This window comes from Oratosquilla oratoria, chromosome 25 (assembly GCF_046742065.1).
Source record: "Oratosquilla oratoria isolate Oo_2021 chromosome 25, ASM4674206v1, whole genome shotgun sequence".
NCBI lineage: Eukaryota > Metazoa > Arthropoda > Malacostraca > Stomatopoda > Squillidae > Oratosquilla > Oratosquilla oratoria.
The window spans coordinates 18695843-18714272 of NC_134801.1; the positions used below are offsets into that span (position 1 = coordinate 18695843).

Genomic DNA, 18430 nt, shown 5'->3' on the forward strand with positions numbered 1-18430 from the left:
GAAAGGGAAAGGTAGTTGCCATGGGAAGCACTAAGAAAATGACCATGGTGAGTGAGAAAAATGGAAGATGAGAGCAAGTAAGGCACCTGGGTTAGATGGGTGTCATAAGGAGTGTCCAAAAAAAAAGGAGGTACAGTGACGGTAGACTGGCTGGTGAGGTTGTTTAATGTTTGTCTAAAAGAGGATAGTGTGCCGGAAAACTGGAGTGCCTGTATAGTTCCACTTTACAAGGGAAAAGGGGATGTGTGAATGTTGTAGTTTCAGAGGGAACAGTTTGTTGAGTGTACTTGGGAAGGCTTATGGTTGGGTTTTGATTGAGAAGATTAGGAGAGGAATAGAGTGAGTAATTGGTGAGGAACAGTGTGGGTTTAGGACAGATAAGGGTTATATGGATCAAATTTTTTTGGTAAGGCAGATATGTGGGAAAACTTTAGGAAAAGGTAAAGATGTTTTCTTGGCCTTTATGGACTTGGACAAGGTGATAGGGTAGACAGGAAGGCACTGTGGGAGATATTGCAGATATATATGGCATAGGAGGAAAACTGTTAAGAGCAATCAAGAGTTTTTACGAGAGTAGTAGAACCTGTGTATAGAATTAGAAATTGAGAGAGTGAGTGGTTTGAGGTAAAGGTGGGACTTCATCAGGGTTGTGTTATGTCACCTTGACTATTCATTTTTATACATGGATGGGTTCGTATGAGAGGTATAAATGCAAGGTAGTGGGTCTGGGATTGGAGATGGTTAATGAAAATTGAGAAAAGTGGGAGATAAGCCAGTTGTTTGGTGACAACACTGCTTGATCAGATGAGGGATTAAGGAAGTTAGTGACAGAGTTTGGAAAATTTTGCAAAAAAAAAAAAAAAAAAAAAAAGGAAGTTGAAGATAAATGTGGGTAAAAGTAAGGTGATGGGATGTTGAAGGGGAGAGGATGGCAGCAAATTGGAAGTGAATATTAAGGAAGAGAGACTGGAGGAAGTAGATAGATTTAGATACTTGGATGTGAATGTGGCGGGAAAGGGAGTGGAGGTGGAAGTAGAATGTAGATTGAGAAAAGTGAGTGAATGCCTTGGTGGATTAAAATGTGTAATGAGAAATAGACATTTGTGAATGGATGCTAAGATGAGATTGTATGAAGGAGTGATTATGCTGACAGCACTGTATGGGGCAGAAACATGGAACATAAGAGGAAGAATTTAAATGTGTTTGAGATGAAATGCCTGAGAAATATGGTAGAGGTTACTAGGTTGGATAGAGTGAGAAATGAGGAGGTAAGGAGGAGAGTTGGGGTGGAAAGGGAGTTGTTGTCATTCCCTAGACTGTCTGTCTGAGCAGTCCCATCTTCCCAAGGAATGCCACAGCCGAAACTGGGTTTTCCCACAAATCCTTTATAGAGTGTATGTTGTGTTGTTTGCGTGCATGATTGTGTATAATGCAGTCTTCCATTATGTGTTATATGGTATGGGGTGAAGTGTTACATCCTGGGAAGGGAGTTGGGAGATAGGGTTGATGAAAGGGTATTAGGATGGTTTGAACACAATGGAAAGAATGAGTGAAGAAAGGTTAGTAAAAGAGGTGTGGAAGGCAGAGGTGGATGGAGTGAGCATGAGGGACAACCAAGGATGAGGTAGATGGATGGGTTAAAAGGGGCATTGGGAAAGAGGGGGATGTCTGTTGAGGAAGGAAGGGAGAAGACAGAAGATAGAGGTGAGTGGAGAATGGTTATATATGGATGATGCTGTGATGTATGGAAGGAATTGGGTGGGGGGAGAGGGAATACGTGTGAATTAAATTTTGAAGCAGTCCAAAGGGATTTCTCCCTGTCTTCTCTTTTTCTGCATGAGGGGATGGAGAGGAGGGGGGATCGTTGATTAAATGAAGTGGCCTTGCTATGGATGTGCTGTGTCTTGCTGTATTGCCTCTGACCCAGGGTAGTGGGTGAGATGCAGGGATGACCCGTCATCCAGGAGGAGCCAAGATAAGAGGGAGGGGTGGTGAGTGGGACTGGAGTATATGGGAAGGAAATGGGTGGGAGTGGATTTATGCCTTTGTCCTTGGCTACCTCCCTTGTAAAGGGGGAAAAGCCCTTGGTTTATGTACATATGTACATACAAGACTCATTTGTCTAAAATAATCACATGGAGAAATCAAGTCTCAGAGTTTGGCTGGGCATAGCAGCCAGGTAGCCAAAATTCATGGTGAGCATGGAAGAACAGGTGTCCTTGCCTGTGGCAAAGGACATGTATGATAATGGTCTCTTTGGATACAAAGGGCTCTGGATCCACAATTTGTAGTGATCATGGTAGTTCAGGCCTTCATGCCTGTGATGATGAATTCTACTGAGTGTGGAAACGTCAAGTCTCAGAGTTTGGCCGGGCATAACAGCCACTGGTTTTTATGTTAATATTGGCAGTCTTTAAGCATATGAAAAAAATACGTTAGAATAATTAATCTTAGTAAAAAAAAAATTAGTATATTGGTTTTTAAATATGTTGATTGAGATTCTCTCTTTTCTTGTCCACAGCTGCGAACTTTGGACACGTGCCCTGAACTGCGCTACCAGGCTATGGATCTGCTGTGTGCTTTAGCTACACAACTGGGCAGGTCTTATGAGTGCTTTGTTCCAGGTGTGCACCGTATCACAGCAAAACACAAAATTCATCATCCAAGATATGATATTCTTGTTGCAAAAGTTGTTAAGGTGGGGATTTTTTTTTTTTTTTTTGTACAATATAATATATGGTCTAATGACATTTGTTTTGTAGGGGAAGGAAATATTTTGTTTTTGGAATCCACAATGTTGTAGGTAATGTTGGAAGATTTTATTCACTTGAGAGGTATTGTAGACTTGGAGGGAATGGGATTCAATCAAGTTAAACTTTATTTCCTCCTGAATCTGCCTTCCATCTGAATAAAACCACATTTGCCTAAACAGAATCTGTAAAATATCATTAGACTGAAGGTATTGAGTGATATCACTTGAAGACTCCTTTCCCATTGCAGGGTCTAATGGTAACTGAGGAGGAGATGAGTGTAATTACTGTTCACCAGCGCAACCGTCGACCAAAGTCTCGTGATGAACATTCAGACCCAGATACAACAGCTATCAAGAAGGCAAGTTTTTGCATTTAGTTTGTTAAGCATATGAAGAAAGTTCTAGTGGTAATGATATTTAATTTATAGATAACTACATTTGGGAGGTAAGTCAGTCGTTGTTTGCTGACAACACTGTGCTTGTGGCAGGATCAGAGGAGGGATTGAAGAAGTTGGTGACAAAGTTTGGGAAGGCGTGTGAGAGGAGAATGTTGAAGGTAAAAGTGGGTAAAAGAAGGGTGATGATATGTATATAAGGGGAGAAGATGGTAGCAATTTGAAAGTGCTTAAAGGAGAGAAGCTTGAGGAAGTGGATAGCTTCAGGTACTTGGAGGTAGATTGTAGATTGAAAGAAGCAAGTAACCGCCTTGGGGGATAAAAAAGTATAATGAGAAATAGACATTTGGGAATGGATGCTAAGAGGAAATTGTATGAAGGGGTGATTGTGCCGATAGCACTGTATGGAGCAGAGACATGGAACATAAGAGAGGAGTTTAAATGTGTTTGGGATGAAATGTCTGTTGGGGTTACAAGGTTGGATAGAGTGAGAAACGAGGAGGTGAGAAGGAGAGCACAGGTGGAAAAGGAGATGGGAGATAGGGTTGATGAAAGAGTATTGGGGTGATTTGGACATATGGAATAAGTGAAGAAAGGTTAGTAAAAGAAATGTAGAAGGCAGAGATGGATGGAGTGAACATGAGGGGGTGACTGAGGATGAGATGGATGGATGGGGCGAAAGGGGAATTGAGCAAGATGGGGATGTCTGTTGAGGAAGGAAGGAAGAAGACAGAAGATAGGGGTGAATGGAGAATGGTTGTGTACAGATGATAATGTGATGTATAGAAGGGAGTGGGTGGGTGATGGATGTGGGTTAGGGAGTGGTTATGTATGGATAATATTTTAATGCTACCCAAAGGGATTTTTTCTCGTCTTCAATGTTTCTGCATGAGGGGACAGAGATGGGGTCTCTGATTAAAGGAAGCAGCCTTGCTGTGGATGTGCTTTGTTTTGCTGCCTTGCTTATGACCTAGGGCAATGGCCGAGATGCAGGGATGACCCGTCATCCAGGAGGAGCCAAGATGAGAGGGAGGGAGGGGTGATGGATGAGAGTGGAATGGGTGGGAGTGGAATTATGCCTTTTGACTTTGGCTACCTCCCTTGTAAGGGGGGAAAAAGCCCATGGTATATATAACATTTGGGTATCCCATACTGAGGTTATTGACTGCCTGGTAACATGCAGCCAATATTTTAGGGATTGTTTTAGGGTACCTCCATGGACCAGAGCCACACATCATTGTGTTAGAGAGAATTGGTACAGGACAGTATTACGAGTGGGGGACAGCATAACAGAAGGACAATTGCAGTATGATAAAGTAGTATAATTTCTCTATGAATAGACATTCCCTCTATCACAGACAAAATAATAAGTTGTTCTCATTTCCAGGGCACTGTAGGTGTTCAGTCCCTTCAACGATATTGGGCGTTTACCCGACGAGTCAGCAAAGATGATTGGTTAGAATGGCTGAGAAGATTTAGCATAGAATTGATGAAAGCGTCTCCATCTCCTGCCCTAAGGTATTTTAATAAAATACTGCCAAATTAGCCTTTGTATAAAGAATCATTATAATTTGATTATTTTCACAATTTATATATTTGAATGAGAAGTCTCTCCAGATTGTTTTCATAAGCAGGATCTATTTGAATGTTGTTTTATAAGTTTGTGCACTTACTTTGTATAAGTAAATTTAATGCATTATTAGAAGTAGTTATGGCTTTTGAAATGTTGAATGTATATTAAGAAATATAGATTTTGTATTATAAGTTGGAAAGTAAAATTGTAGGTATTAGAGGAAGACTTGCAAGTGGAAATGTGATAGTTCAAACTTCATACATTTTATTTGTTTATTTTTTAATCATATTGTAAGTCAAAGAGCATATACATATATATATATATGTATGTATATATATATATATGTATATATATATGTACATATATGTATATATATATGTATATATGTATATGTATGTATATATGTATATATATATTAGTGTATTTTGGGAGCAGGTTCTCTTTTAAACATGTTTGATTGAATACGACAGCATTCTGGAAGTTGTTAATTTTCTTTCTTGTGTTTTCTATTTTTCTAATTATATTCTTCCCTTGGATAGGGTGGGCATAAACCAATTCCTTGTAATTCTCCATTTTATCACACGATGTTTCGTCTCTAAAAAGACATCTTCTGGTATTTCTGTTTTTAAAGATACAATAAATATTTATGATACTACAAGTTTGAATTACATTAATGGTTGGACATATACAAGATTATATTTAGAAATCAAACCTTAGAATTACAGTTAAGTTTAACATATTAAAATTACATTTTAAATTTAACAAAAACAAAAATAATAACTACTACATGCCTTATAGGTGAAATGTTTAAATGGCTGGTGGCTACATCTTGACCCTGGGTGACCTTCGCTTAGGAAGGTGTGAGGTGATTAGTGGATTACCCGTGGCCTTGGGTCTTTTAAATGATCTCATGACCTGATGAGGAGAGGGGTTGTGTGGAGGGGGAGGAGGAGGAGGTGGAGGAGGGAGAGGTGAAGGGGGGGTGGAGTTGGGTTGTGCTGAGGGGGAGGGGGAGGAAGAGGCGAATGATTGCATCTTATGACTGTACAGAGGTATATTGGATGTTAGGTCGCATTGCAGATTGATGGAGGGGGCTTTATCTCTGATGTACATGGCCTCTAGAAGTTGGAGCTTTCTGGAGTTGTTATGGTGGCCTATGATTTTGGTATGTTTAGATATTAAATCCCTTGTGATTCCAGTGTTGTGGTATTTCTTTAGATGTTCTTTTATCGCCCCTGTTTGCTGATGGTACATTAATCTTCTGCCTAACGTGCATTGTGTATGACCAATGCAACTAGCTGGAAGTGCAATGTCTTCCTCAGGACAAGTGAATTATATTACATTGGTCCTTTGCAATGCCTCCGGTTTGAACATGTTATTTTTCATAACTAGTGAAGATGTTTTGGGATTTTTATAGTATATGATGACCTTAATTTCATCATCCTGTTTTATGGGGTGGCAATTTTTCTTTATTATGTCTTTAACTGCTTTCTCATCTCTTGTATTATATATATATATATATATATCTTGTTGTAATCACTGAATTGGTTGACAGGTCTTGCTACCCAGTAGCTACAACCTATGTTCAGCTCTCCCGGGACCTTTTCAATGCTGCCTTTGTATCAGTCTGGAGTGAACTAAATGAGTCCCTTCAGGATGATCTGTTGCAGTCCTTGCGCCAAGCTTTGACTTCTCAAGACATTCCTGAAATTACACAGACACTCCTCAACCTTGCAGAGTTTATGGAGCATTGTGATAAGGTGGGTCATTATGTTTCAGGTATTTTCCATTACTAAAACAAATCCATTTGCATTTTGTAAATATATTAGCTGATTTAACATATTCCATGAAGACTTGGAAATAGGCTGAGCTTGCATATAAGCTAAAGTGGATTTTTTTATTTTATTTTTTTTATTTATTTATCTATTTATTTTTCTTTATTTATTTATTTATTTTTTTCTTTCTTTCTACTTCCCTTGTAAGGGGGATAAAGTCTTTGGTATATGAATTTACCTAGTTGTATTTTACAAGAAGAGAGCTATGCTCATAGTGACCCACTGTTGTATCTTTCAGCATCCAGTTTGATCTTAAATTCTTGTATAGTTTTTGCACTCACTGTTTCTTCATTCAGTTTGTTCCAGATATCTATCAGTCTGTGTGGGAAGATATTCTTTTTCGGATCTCTTCTGTAACTATCCTTTTTAAGTTTATTTTTATGTCCTATTGTTTTTCTTTTATGTGTGTGTGTGTGTGTAGTTGGGAAGGCTTATGGGAGGATCTTGATTGAGAGGATTAGGAGAGGAACAGAAGGAGTAATTGGTGAGGAACAGTGTGGATTTAGGACAGGTAGAGGTTGTGTAGATCAGATCTTTGTGGTAAGACAGATATGTGAGAAAGCTATAGGAAAGGGGAAGGATGTTTTTTGGGCTTTTATGGATCTGGAAAAGGCTTATGATAGGGTAGACAGGAAGGCACTGTGGGAGGTTATGCAGATATACGGGATAGGAGGAAAGCTTCTGGGAGCTGTCAAGAGTTTTTATGAGAGTAGTAGAGCTTGTGTCAGGATTGGAAATGGAGAGAGTGAGTGGTTCGAAGTAAAGGTGGGACTTCGTCAAGGATGCGTTATGTCGCCCTGGCTGTTCAACTTATACATGGATGGGGTGGTGCGAGAGGTAAATGCAAGGGTAGTGGGCAAGGGATTGGAGATGGTTAAAGAAAATGGAGAAAAGTGGGAGGTGAGCCAGCTGTTGTTTGCGGATGACACTGCGCTTGTGGCAGGATCGGAGGAGGGATTGAGGAAGTTGGTAACAGAGTTTGGGAGAGTATGTGATAGAAGAAAGCTAAAGATAAATGTGGGTAAAAGTAAGGTGATGAGATGTACAAGGGGTGAAAGTGGCAGTAGACTGGAAGTGAGCATTAAGGGAGAGCGACTGGAGGAAGTGGATAGTTTTAGATACTTGGGTGCAAATGTGGCAGGGAAAGGTGGAGTGAAAGTGGAGATAGAATGTAGATTGAGAGAAGCGAGTAAATGCCTTGGTGGATTAAAGAGTGTAATGAGGAATAGACATTTGGGAATGGATGCCAAGAGGAGACTGATAAAGGAGTGATTGTGCCAACAGTACTGTATGGGGCAGAAACATGGAACATAAGAGAAGAAGAGAGAAGGAGTTTGAATGTGTTTGAGATGAGGTGTCTGAGAAGTATGATGGGGGTTACTAGGCTAGATAGAGTGAGAAATGAGGAGGTGAGGAGAAGAACAGGGGTGGAAAAGGAGCTGGGAGATAGGGTTGATGAAAGAATATTAGGATGGTTTGGACACATGGAAAGAATGAGTGAAGAAAGACTAGTAAAAGAGGTATGGAAGGCAGATGTGGAGGGAGTGAACATGAGGGGATGTCCTAGGATGAGGTGGATGGATGGGGTGAAGGGGGCTTTGGGGAAGAGGGGAATGTCAGTTGAGGAAGGACGGGAGAGGACAGAAGACGGGTGAATGGAGAATGGTTGTATATGGATGATGTTGTGATTGCATGAGGTGGAATGGGTGGGGGGATGGGGGGTGAGGTAGTATGTGTGAGCAAAATTTGACGCAGCCCGAAGGGATTTCTCCCCGTCCTCTCCTTTTATGCAATGGGGGGACGGAGAGGGGGGGGGTAGCCGATTTAATGAAGTGGCCTTGCTGTGGATGTGCTGTGTCTTGTGACACTGCTTCTGACCCAGGGCAGTGGACAAGGTGCAGGGATGACCCGTCATTCAGGAGGTGCTCAGATAAGAGGGAGGGTGGAGGGGTGTGGAGTGTATTCAGGGATGGAATGGGTGGGAATGATTTTATGCCTTTTTCTTTTTGGCTACCCCCCTTGAAAGGGGGAAGAAGCCTTGGTATATGTATGTGTGTGTATATATATATATGTATATATATATATATATATATATATGTAGACAAGATTGTTTTTTTTTATTTATCAATAAATGTTGGAGGGGGTTTTGGTGGAAAACGCGGACAGGTTTCTTCCGGTTTATTGGGGTGAGCCTGATCTGATACAATCTTGGCCTGGCAGCTCCGAAGTCAACTTTAGAGGTGCCAGATTTTCCTAGCTAAACTTAATCTAATTAAGAAATGGGCGTGCCCATAAGAAGGCAGCCAATTATATGAAAAAATGGGCGTACCCCCCGAGAAGGGTAGCCAATAGAATGTCTTGAGGTGCAAGAGGGGCCCAGAGCCGTAGGTGTGAACTCCGACCCCTGGATTGAGCGAGTTCTCATGTTTGTTTGGTGATCTTGAAAGATGTATGGAGAAGGAGGTCACTAGGTGACCTGTGATGCGCAGCTGAGGACCATGCGGTGAATGGGTCGTTCTTCGATGGGCCTCTCGTAATGAAAGGCCTCTCTTCTTGGAAGAGGAGGTAAGTCCACGCGATGAATGGGTCGTTCTTCGATGGGCCTCTCGTGAAAGAAATCATCTGCCGCATCTGCCACTAACAATGCTCGGCCACGCTATTGTCACCGTCCCGGTGACTGTACACACAGAGAAACAAGAGCAAAACACAAGGCAAGGTCCTTAACACGGCCTTGGCATTAGGATTATATACAAGAATAAAATATATGAAAAACAAGAGAGCTTAAAATTAAGAATATTGGAAAGTAGATATTGTTTCCGTTCACCTATACAAAGAATATACATTTATGAAGGTGTGGCTCTGTTACGTAGATTATAATGGAAAAATGGTACTGGCGGGGTTTGCGAGACGGTTCGTGAGCTGTCGTCTCTATCCTGAATTGAGGTAGTTGGGGAATTAACATCTTCTATGTCTAAGCCACGAGGAACCTTTTTTATGTGATCTTTATGCAACAGAGTCTCTGTCCTAGTTTGCAAACTGAGTGCCTTTACTTTATTGTTGGATTCGTGGTCAAGGATACGATAGGGACCTGAGAATTTTGCTGAAAGCTTAGAGGTAGGTGTGTGGTTAAGAGTGTAAACAATGTCTCCAATATCAAAGGTGTCAGTTCTGGCTGATTTGTTGTGCAAACTGACCATTTCGTCCTTTGTTAGATGGAGAGAATTATGTATTCTTTTGAAAAGGTGATTAAAATTTGCTACTTTAACTTTCACAAGGTCATTGAAATTATAGATTGGAGGTAGATCTGAAAGGAGAAGATCATAAGGGAGCTGTTTGTCTGAACCAAAAAGAACAAAATGGGGTGACTCTGATATTGATTTATTTATTGCAGAATTTAGACACGCTTGAATCATGGGAACATGTTCATCCCAGGAGGGTTGAATGTCAGAAGCAAGATGTCTGATAACATTGAGAATCTTTCTATTTTGGCGCTCAACGAGGCCATTTGAACTAGGATGATAAGCAGTAGTATTACATTTATTGATTTGGAAATACTCGCAAATGTTCGAAAGAATCTCATTGTTAAACTCACTTCCGTTGTCAGAGATTAGAGTTTTGGGTGTCGTAAATGGGCATATGAGGTTGTCAATAATTGTCTTTGCAACGTGCTGTGCTGTCTTGTCTGGTAAGGGTGCAAGAATACAGAATCTAGAAAAGTGGTCGACACAGACAAAAAGGTATTTGTTACCATTTGGTGTAAGAGGTAACTTAAGGAGATCGACAGCTACTGTGTCGAAGGGTTTTGAAGGTGTAGGGTAATTTAGAATTGGAACATGACCGCTAATGTGACCTTTGTGACTCGCACAAGAATGACAGGAGTCGATGTGGTTGTGTATGTCCTTACGCATAGTTAACCAAAAATAATGTAGTCTAGCCTGAGTAACACATTTGTCTTTGCCAGGATGTGCAGCAATCGGGGAATCGTGTATAAGTTTGAAAACTTCTGGAATGAGCTCTGTAGGAACTACTAGTTGGAGGACCAATCTGTTGGGTTCCTGTTTGTTTGTTAATGTTGTTTTATGATAGAGAATGTCATCAACTAGTGTGTAGTTGTCAATATCTGGGGGGAAATTGTCAGTGTCACCTGTGTGTGCAGATTCGAGGAAATATATGACACGTTTCCAAAGAGGGTCTGATCTCTGAGCTGCTGCTATGCGTGCTTGTGTAATATTAGTTGAAATAGGGACTGGAATGACGGTTGCAATGTGTCGACTAAGAGCGTCTGCCACCTGATTTGCTTTTCCATGGACAAAATGGAAGGTAGGCATGTACTCTTGGATGGTGAGAAACCATCGGGCAAGTTTTCCTGATAGATTTTTCCCTTTAAACAAATGTAAGATTGGTTGATGGTCTGTGAATATGTGTATTTCGTACCCGAGGATAATGTCTTTGAAATGCTTGAGGGCGTATATCACTGCTAAGGCTTCTATTTCTGTGACTGAGTAATTACGTTCGTGCTTGTTAAGAGTGCGGCTCGCATAAGCAATAGGTCTGAGTTTTGAGTTGTGTTCTTGCATGAGAACAGCGCCTAAACCGGAATATGAGGCATCTGTGTAAATTGTGAAGGGAAGCTTGTGGTCTGGGAATGCAAGGACAGGAGCCGTGGTTAAGGCTTTCTTTAAGTCAGTAAAGGCTTTCTCTTGGTCAGGTGTCCAAATGAAGGGTATGTCTTTCTTAAGAAGTGACGTCAAAGGTGCTGCTACACTAGCGTAACCTTGAATGTAACGTCTGTAAAATCCTGATAGACCAAGGAACGAACGTACATGATCTACGGAAGTAGGACGTGGGAATTCAGTGACTGCCTTGACCTTGTCCTGTGAAGTTAATATTCCTTTGGAATTTAGGACGTGTCCTAAGAAACGTATTTCCTTCTGAAGGAAGGAACACTTCTTAAGCTACAATTTGAGACCTGCTTGTTCTAGCCGCGAGAACACATTGTGTAGAGTGTGTAGATGTTCGTCAATGGATTTGGAAGCTATTATGACATCGTCAAGATACATGAAAACAGAATCACCAATGAGACCATTAAGTACTTGATGCATGAGGCGTGTGAATACTGAAGGGGCTGAAATGAGACCCATGGCGAGTCGTTTAAATTGATAGTGTCCTGTGGGTGTGCTAAAAGCTGTCAGAGGCCTCGACTCTGGAGCAAGGGGGATCTGGAAATATCCCGACATAAGGTCTAAGGTGGTGAAAACTACATTGTTTTCACCAACAGAGTGGAGGAGGTCGTTTAGCAGGGGAATAGGGTGTCGGTCAGGAATGATGAGTTTATTTAACTCTCTGAAATCCACTACAGGTCGAAAAGACCCGTCCTGCTTTGGCACTACAAAGAGTGGAAAATTCCACTCGCTAATTGACGTTTCAATCACGTCCTGTGCAATCATGTCTTTAATCAGTGAATCCACTATCATGCGTTTAGAGTGCGGTAGTCTGTATGCGGGAATGTAACATGGTTTAGAGTTCTCACGAAGGGGTATATGATGTTGAATTATATTAGTGACTCCAAGGGGTTCACCTTCCGTTGCAATGGTCTGTCTGAACTTGTTGCAAAGGGCAAGCAAGTCTGCTTGTGCATCAGGGAAATCAATTGAGTTAATGTGAGATGCGTTAATAGGTTCCTGTGCTGCTTGCACATTGGGAACTGTGGCACAAACTTGAGAAGTTGGGAGCTCGTTATCCATGATTTTGATACGTGAAGGGTAAATTTGGAAATCACAGATGTTTGTGCCAAGTGTGAGGTGAAGGGGGGCGTTACTATTATTTGCAATAATAATGCAAGTGTGACCTCTTCTGGAAGTAGAGCTGATGGCTGAGAACAGAGAGATACCCTTTATGCGGCAAGTTTCTGGCATACAGAGTACATCGGTGTCGGGTGCTTGGAAAACTCGTATATGTATGCGTGTGTACTCACGAGGGAACAGTGTCTTTGGACTGATAAGTACTGCGTGAGAATGTCGGAAAGTCGATAACACTTGAGAGACTGGTGCGGATTGTGTGTTGAATTCCTCTAAGAGGGGCAAGAAATTTGCTTCCGCTGGTAAAAGATCACTGGCTTTCACTTGTTGTTTTGTCTGTCTCTTGGCAGATTTAGACCTATGAGAGGATAGCGCGCGCCTGTTACGCTTAGAACATCTTCCTACCGTTGGTAATGGAATGGAGGGTTGAGAGTCATGTGTCTGTTTGTAGGTGTCGTCATTAACAGAGTTGATTTGACTATTTTGGCTAAAATTACTTGAAATTAACTTGGGCTTTTCCTGTTCGTTCACCTTGAGGTGGTTGACAGTAGGGGAAATTGCTGAAGGCAATGCTGGGAGGAAATGGTTTGCATAAATGATGCCATGCTGAGCAGGATATATAATAATGTTATGCTGCTTCATCAAGTTTAAGCCTATGAGGACATCAGCAGGGAAATGCACATCTGCTACATAAGTAGGAACTGTAATGGATGGGCACTCATTCTTGAAGCTAATGTCTACAGAAAATTTTCCAATGATGGGGAAGGGAATCCCATCCACATTGCACAAATTGACATCTGGTGGTTCTAGAATAGTCACTCGCTTTGTTTGGGTGCGCAGTTTCTGAAAACTATTCACAGACATAATGTTCACTGGGGAACCTGTGTCAAGAAAAACTTTCAATTTGGTTTTTCCAGTCGTGGCGTTGAAGGTTAATGTAGGAGATGTATCTGATACGTTAAGTGTGTGAATTGGCAACATGGACGTATGTATGTCAGTGTAAGGGTTATCTGATCTTGACAGGCCTTTCGGTTTCTTACTGAGGAGTCAGGTAGATGATGAGTTATGTGACAGGTTAGCAGGGGAGGAGTGGCGTGCATGTCTCACAGGAGATGCATGACGCAAGTATGTCGGGGATGAGTTACGTGAATACCTGGCAGAGTGGGTGGATCCTCGGTTGTGTGGGGATTGTGAACGTAAGACTCTACATCTGTCTGATGAGTGAAAACATCTTCCATGATAACTGCAGTGTTTGTTGGGCGTTGTGGGGAATTTGCGATAACATATATCGTCTGTGTGTCCTACTTTCCGGCAATAGTTGCAAAACTTCCGTGTCCTTGAGGGGGACCTGTGACGTGACTGATGACGTGTGCGAGATGTATGTCTTGATCTCGTGATAGGGGGAGTGGCCTGTGTTACCTGGGCTATCATGTGGTTTCGTGTAATAGGTGTAGTCTGGCTTTCTATTTCCTCGGTCGCCTTGTCCGAGTCAGGAAATTGTCTAGCGAATCTCGCTAATTTGACATCAGGTTTGAAAGCGGAGGTGCCTACTCGTCGCAACGTCTCTGGGTGCAATTTAGAAAGGAAAACAAGGTAGGCTACCATGGATACGACATATTCCACACTCATCATGCCGTTTGTTACCCATTGACTGTTAACAAGATCTTCTCTCAATTTGGTTTTCACGGAGGTTGCTACACTCACTGATTGATCCTTAGGTTGGTAAGGTGGGTGATTTAACTCTTTCCCTACAGAATAAATGGTTGAGAAGGCACCAAGCGGTTCAAAAATATCAAAGGCCTTCTTGAACTCGTCCACGAATTCTGCGTATGTGTCTATTTCGAGGAAGGCGTCAGCGTGGATTATGAATCCTGCTAATGTGCCATGTTTGTCAATCCTAGACGTCAAGATGGATATTTTTGTTTTGTCATCTGTGGCGCCTCTACGTGCAATTTCAGCGTCCACTTCTGTCAGGAAATTGTGCACTGGTATATTCTTACCATTAAACAAAGGGAGGGTCGATTCGTCTTTTATGAGAGTAACTAAATTTTGGGTAGGCGCGGCAGTTGCACCTTGTCCCGAGGAGCTAGCCTGTCGCTGTTGTGGTTGTTGTTGTTGTTGTTGTTGTTGTTGGTCATCCATGTCTTGCGGGATCTGTGCCGATTGGCTACGTGTAACGGGTCTGTTTTTTATTGTGTAAGGGTGGTGGTCACTATGTTGCATTTACGAAAAAAAATTGAAAGAGATCCTGTTGCACTAGGTGGACTTATAAAACGGAAATATATCTACTTACCCAAGTTGACGTATGGAGGGAACGGGTGATGGGCGGTTGCGGTCGCGCACAGGGTGATGGAGGAAAGGGTGATGGGGAGTTGTGAGAGGATCCTGCGTTCACGGAAGTGCTGTAATGTAGGTAAAGGTTAGTGCTCTGTTGAAATATCAGAATGTATGGGTAAAGGAGCACTGTATACAAATCCCAAGTATTACTTTGAGAAAAGAAAAATAAAAGAAGGGGCTTGTAGGAGCTATACGTGTCTTCTTGACGTAGCTGTTGAGCAGCTGGAAACAGCGGCGAAGGTCGGTCGGTCAGGCAGGCAGTTGCAGAAGGTACCTCGTCGATGTGCAGCTGGCGTTGAACAGCTGGAAACAGCGGCGAAGCTCGGTCAGGCAGGCAGTTGCAGAAGGTACCTCGTCGATGTGCAGCTGGCTGTCAGTGACGGAGTCTCTCGTCGCTCGATGGGCAGCTGGTTGTAGCGAAGCTCTCGTCGCTCGAGTTGGAGGGCGTGGTGGAGAATGGAAGTCTGTTGAGCAGCTGTTGGTGGAGGTGGCGAAGCTCGAAGAATGTTAAATGTTGTCTTCGGTGTCGCGCTGGAGGGCGTGGTGGAGAATGGAAGTCTGTTGGGTAGCTGTTGGTGGAGATGGCGAAGCTCGAAGAATGTTAAATGTTGTCTTCGGTGTCGAGTGGGTTGATTGGCGATGGCCTAGACGTCGGTGCTTAGCGTGCTTTCGCTGGTTGCTTGTAGATATGGATTAGAGTTCGAATCCACTTGCTGCATCGATGTTCACGGCTGTAGAGTTCGATCGTAGAGTTCTATCACGGCTGTAGAGTTCGTCTTGCCTTCGTATGTAGAGTTCGAAATCCCACCGCTGCCACCACTTGTTGGAGGGGGTTTTGGTGGAAAACGCGGACAGGTTTCTTCCGGTTTATTGGGGTGAGCCTGATCTGATACAATCTTGGCCTGGCAGCTCCGAAGTCAACTTTAGAGGTGCCAGATTTTCCTAGCTAAACTTAATCTAATTAAGAAATGGGCGTGCCCATAAGAAGGCAGCCAATTATATGAAAAAATGGGCGTACCCCCCGAGAAGGGTAGCCAATAGAATGTCTTGAGGTGCAAGAGGGGCCCAGAGCCGTAGGTGTGAACTCCGACCCCTGGATTGAGCGAGTTCTCATGTTTGTTTGGTGATCTTGAAAGATGTATGGAGAAGGAGGTCACTAGGTGACCTCTGATGCGCAGCTGAGGTCCACGCGTTGAATGGGTCGTTCTTCGATGGGCCTCTCGTAATGAAAGGCCTCTCTTCTTGGAAGAGGAGGTAAGTCCACGCGATGAATGGGTCGTTCTTCGATGGGCCTCTCGTGAAAGAAATCCTCTGCCGCTAACATAAAAAAGGTCTGCTGATATTCAAATTTGTAAAAGAGGGATCTGCTTGAAAATTGTTTCTTCAACAGCACAGTGTACATCATGGTCACAGTGGTTATGGCCCTTCATGTATGACAAACCTCATCTACAAGAATACTGAATATGTTTCTATTTTTTTGGCTTGTACACTATTTTTTTTGGTAATTGTAACTGTAATTTTTCAGTGTAATATGTGCATTTGTTTGATAATTAGCTGTAATTTAATATATTTATTTATTTTATATTTTAGGGTCCATTACCTTTGGAACTTCAGCTACTAGGTGAAAAGGCAATGGAGTGCCGTGCTTATGCCAAAGCTTTACATTACAAGGAGGAGGAATTCCATAAAGGCCCAACCTCAGAGGTTCTTGAGCATCTGATATCCATCAACAATAAACTTGGACAAAAAGAGGCAGCAGCAGGTGGGTTTGTGCAAAATAGTACTTCAGATTTGAAATAGGTTAGGTTTTGAAAATGATTCATCTTGAGACAGATGTCTCAGTCAATTCATCAGGGAAAATGGGTTTATTGATTTTAGACACACTTCTTATTTATGTTCTTTTCCATCACAGACTTCTCCTTTATGAAGCTATTCAGAATCTCAGCTTATTTGAATTACAAACTTGTCTCTATCCCTCATTCTATGTATTGTTGGCATTTTGGCACAACTAATTGAGAGGCCCTGGGGTAGTTCTTTTGTGTATTTTCATGGAATGAATTTTGCTATAAGTCATGAGATATGTGATATCTCCGTAATAAGTGTTGCCATGGGTTTCACTGACTAGAAATGTACAGCACCACAGTGGTCAGAATTAGACCTTGGATAGAGAATATATGTATCAGATTTTTGTGAGAAGGCTGTGGTAAAAGATAAAGATTTTTTTTTCTTCCTTTGTGGATTTGGAAAAAGGTTTATGATGGTTGACAGGAAACCACTATGGGGGGTATTGCAGATATGCAGGATTGGGAGAAAGATCTTAAGGCCTGTCAAGAGTTTTTACTAGAATATTAGAGCTTGTGTTAGGATTGGAAATGGAAAGAGCAAGTGGTTTGAGGTAAAAATGGAACTGCATTAGGGGTGTGTCATGTTGCCATGGCTGTTTGATATGTAGATGGATGGTGTGGTACAGGAGGTAAATGTGAGGGTAATGGATGGGATTGGAGATGGTTAGAGATAGTGGAAAGAAGTGAAAGGTGAGCCAGTTGTTGTTTGCAGACAACACAGCTTATGGCAGGGCCAGAGGAGGAATTTAGGGAAGCTTGCTGGCTGAGTGGGTTAGGGCGTTGTTACTTATGGCGAAGGTTGAGGGGATGGCAGTTCGAATCCTGCAACCGGCAAAGTTGAACCAAGGGCATGGTTCATTAAATTCCACACTCCAAAGCCCTCTGTGAGGGGAACTGTCCTAGCCTTTCAATGGGAGGAGTTTGTGACGTTAAACCATATCATCATACATATATACATACATATACCAAGGCTTTTTCCCCCTTACAAGGGAGGTAGCCAAAAAGGGAAAGGCATAAAATCATTCCCACCCATTTCATCCCTGAATACACTCCACACCCCTCCCACCCTCCCTCTTATCTGAGCACCTACTGGATGACGGGTCATCCCTGCACCTTGCCCACTGCCCTGGGTCAGAAGCAGTGTCGCAAGACACAGCACATCCACAGCAAGGCCGCTTCATTAAATCAGCGACCCCCCTCTCCGTACCCCCCTTGCATAAAAGGAGAGGACGGGGAGAAATCCCTTTGGGCTGCGTCAACTTTTGCTCACACATACTACCTCACCCCCCACCCCCCCACCCATTCCACCTCATGCAATCACAACATCATCCATATCATCATATCATCAGTAATTGAGTTTGGAAAGGTATGTGATAGGAGAAAATTTATGGTGATAAGTACAATGGGAGAGGATGGCAGCTAGTTGGAATTAAGTTTTAAAGGAGAGAGGGTGGAGGAAGTGGACAGTTTCAAGTATTTTTGATCATATGTGGCAGGAAATGGAGGAGTGGGGTTGAAGGTAAAATGTAGATTGAGAGAAGCAAGTAAATGTCTTGGGTATTGCCATGTAAAATATGCATCTAGGAATGGATGCAAAAAGATAACATGAAGGGGTAATTGTGACTATGACAGTGTATGGGGTGGAGACATGGAATTTAAGAGAAGCAGACAGAAGTTTAAATGTGTTTGAGTTGAAGTATACAAGAAGCATGGTAGAAGTTACAATGTTGGCTAGAGTGAGAAATGAGGTAAGGAAGAGAGCTTGGGTGGGAAGGGAGCTGGCAGATAGAGCTGATGAAAGAGTATTGGGATGGTTTGGACACAAGGAAAGACTGAGTGAAGAAAGATTAGTAAAACAGGTATGGGAAGCAGAGGTGGATGGAGTGAACTTGAGGG

At 42.3% G+C, this 18430-nt stretch overlaps 1 protein-coding gene across 2 annotated transcripts in view; it reads left to right on the forward strand.

Moving 5' to 3' along the window:
* mTor (serine/threonine-protein kinase Tor) overlaps window positions 1–18430 on the forward strand; it is a 175131-nt gene that overhangs the window by 123529 nt on the left and 33172 nt on the right. For both annotated transcript variants that reach the window (XM_076208449.1, XM_076208450.1), the window contains exons 23-27: window positions 2522–2698; window positions 3001–3111; window positions 4535–4665; window positions 6276–6480; window positions 16281–16452. In XM_076208449.1, coding sequence (XP_076064564.1) covers window positions 2522–2698; window positions 3001–3111; window positions 4535–4665; window positions 6276–6480; window positions 16281–16452 — 796 coding nt within the window. The remainder of the gene's footprint in view (window positions 1–2521; window positions 2699–3000; window positions 3112–4534; window positions 4666–6275; window positions 6481–16280; window positions 16453–18430) is intronic.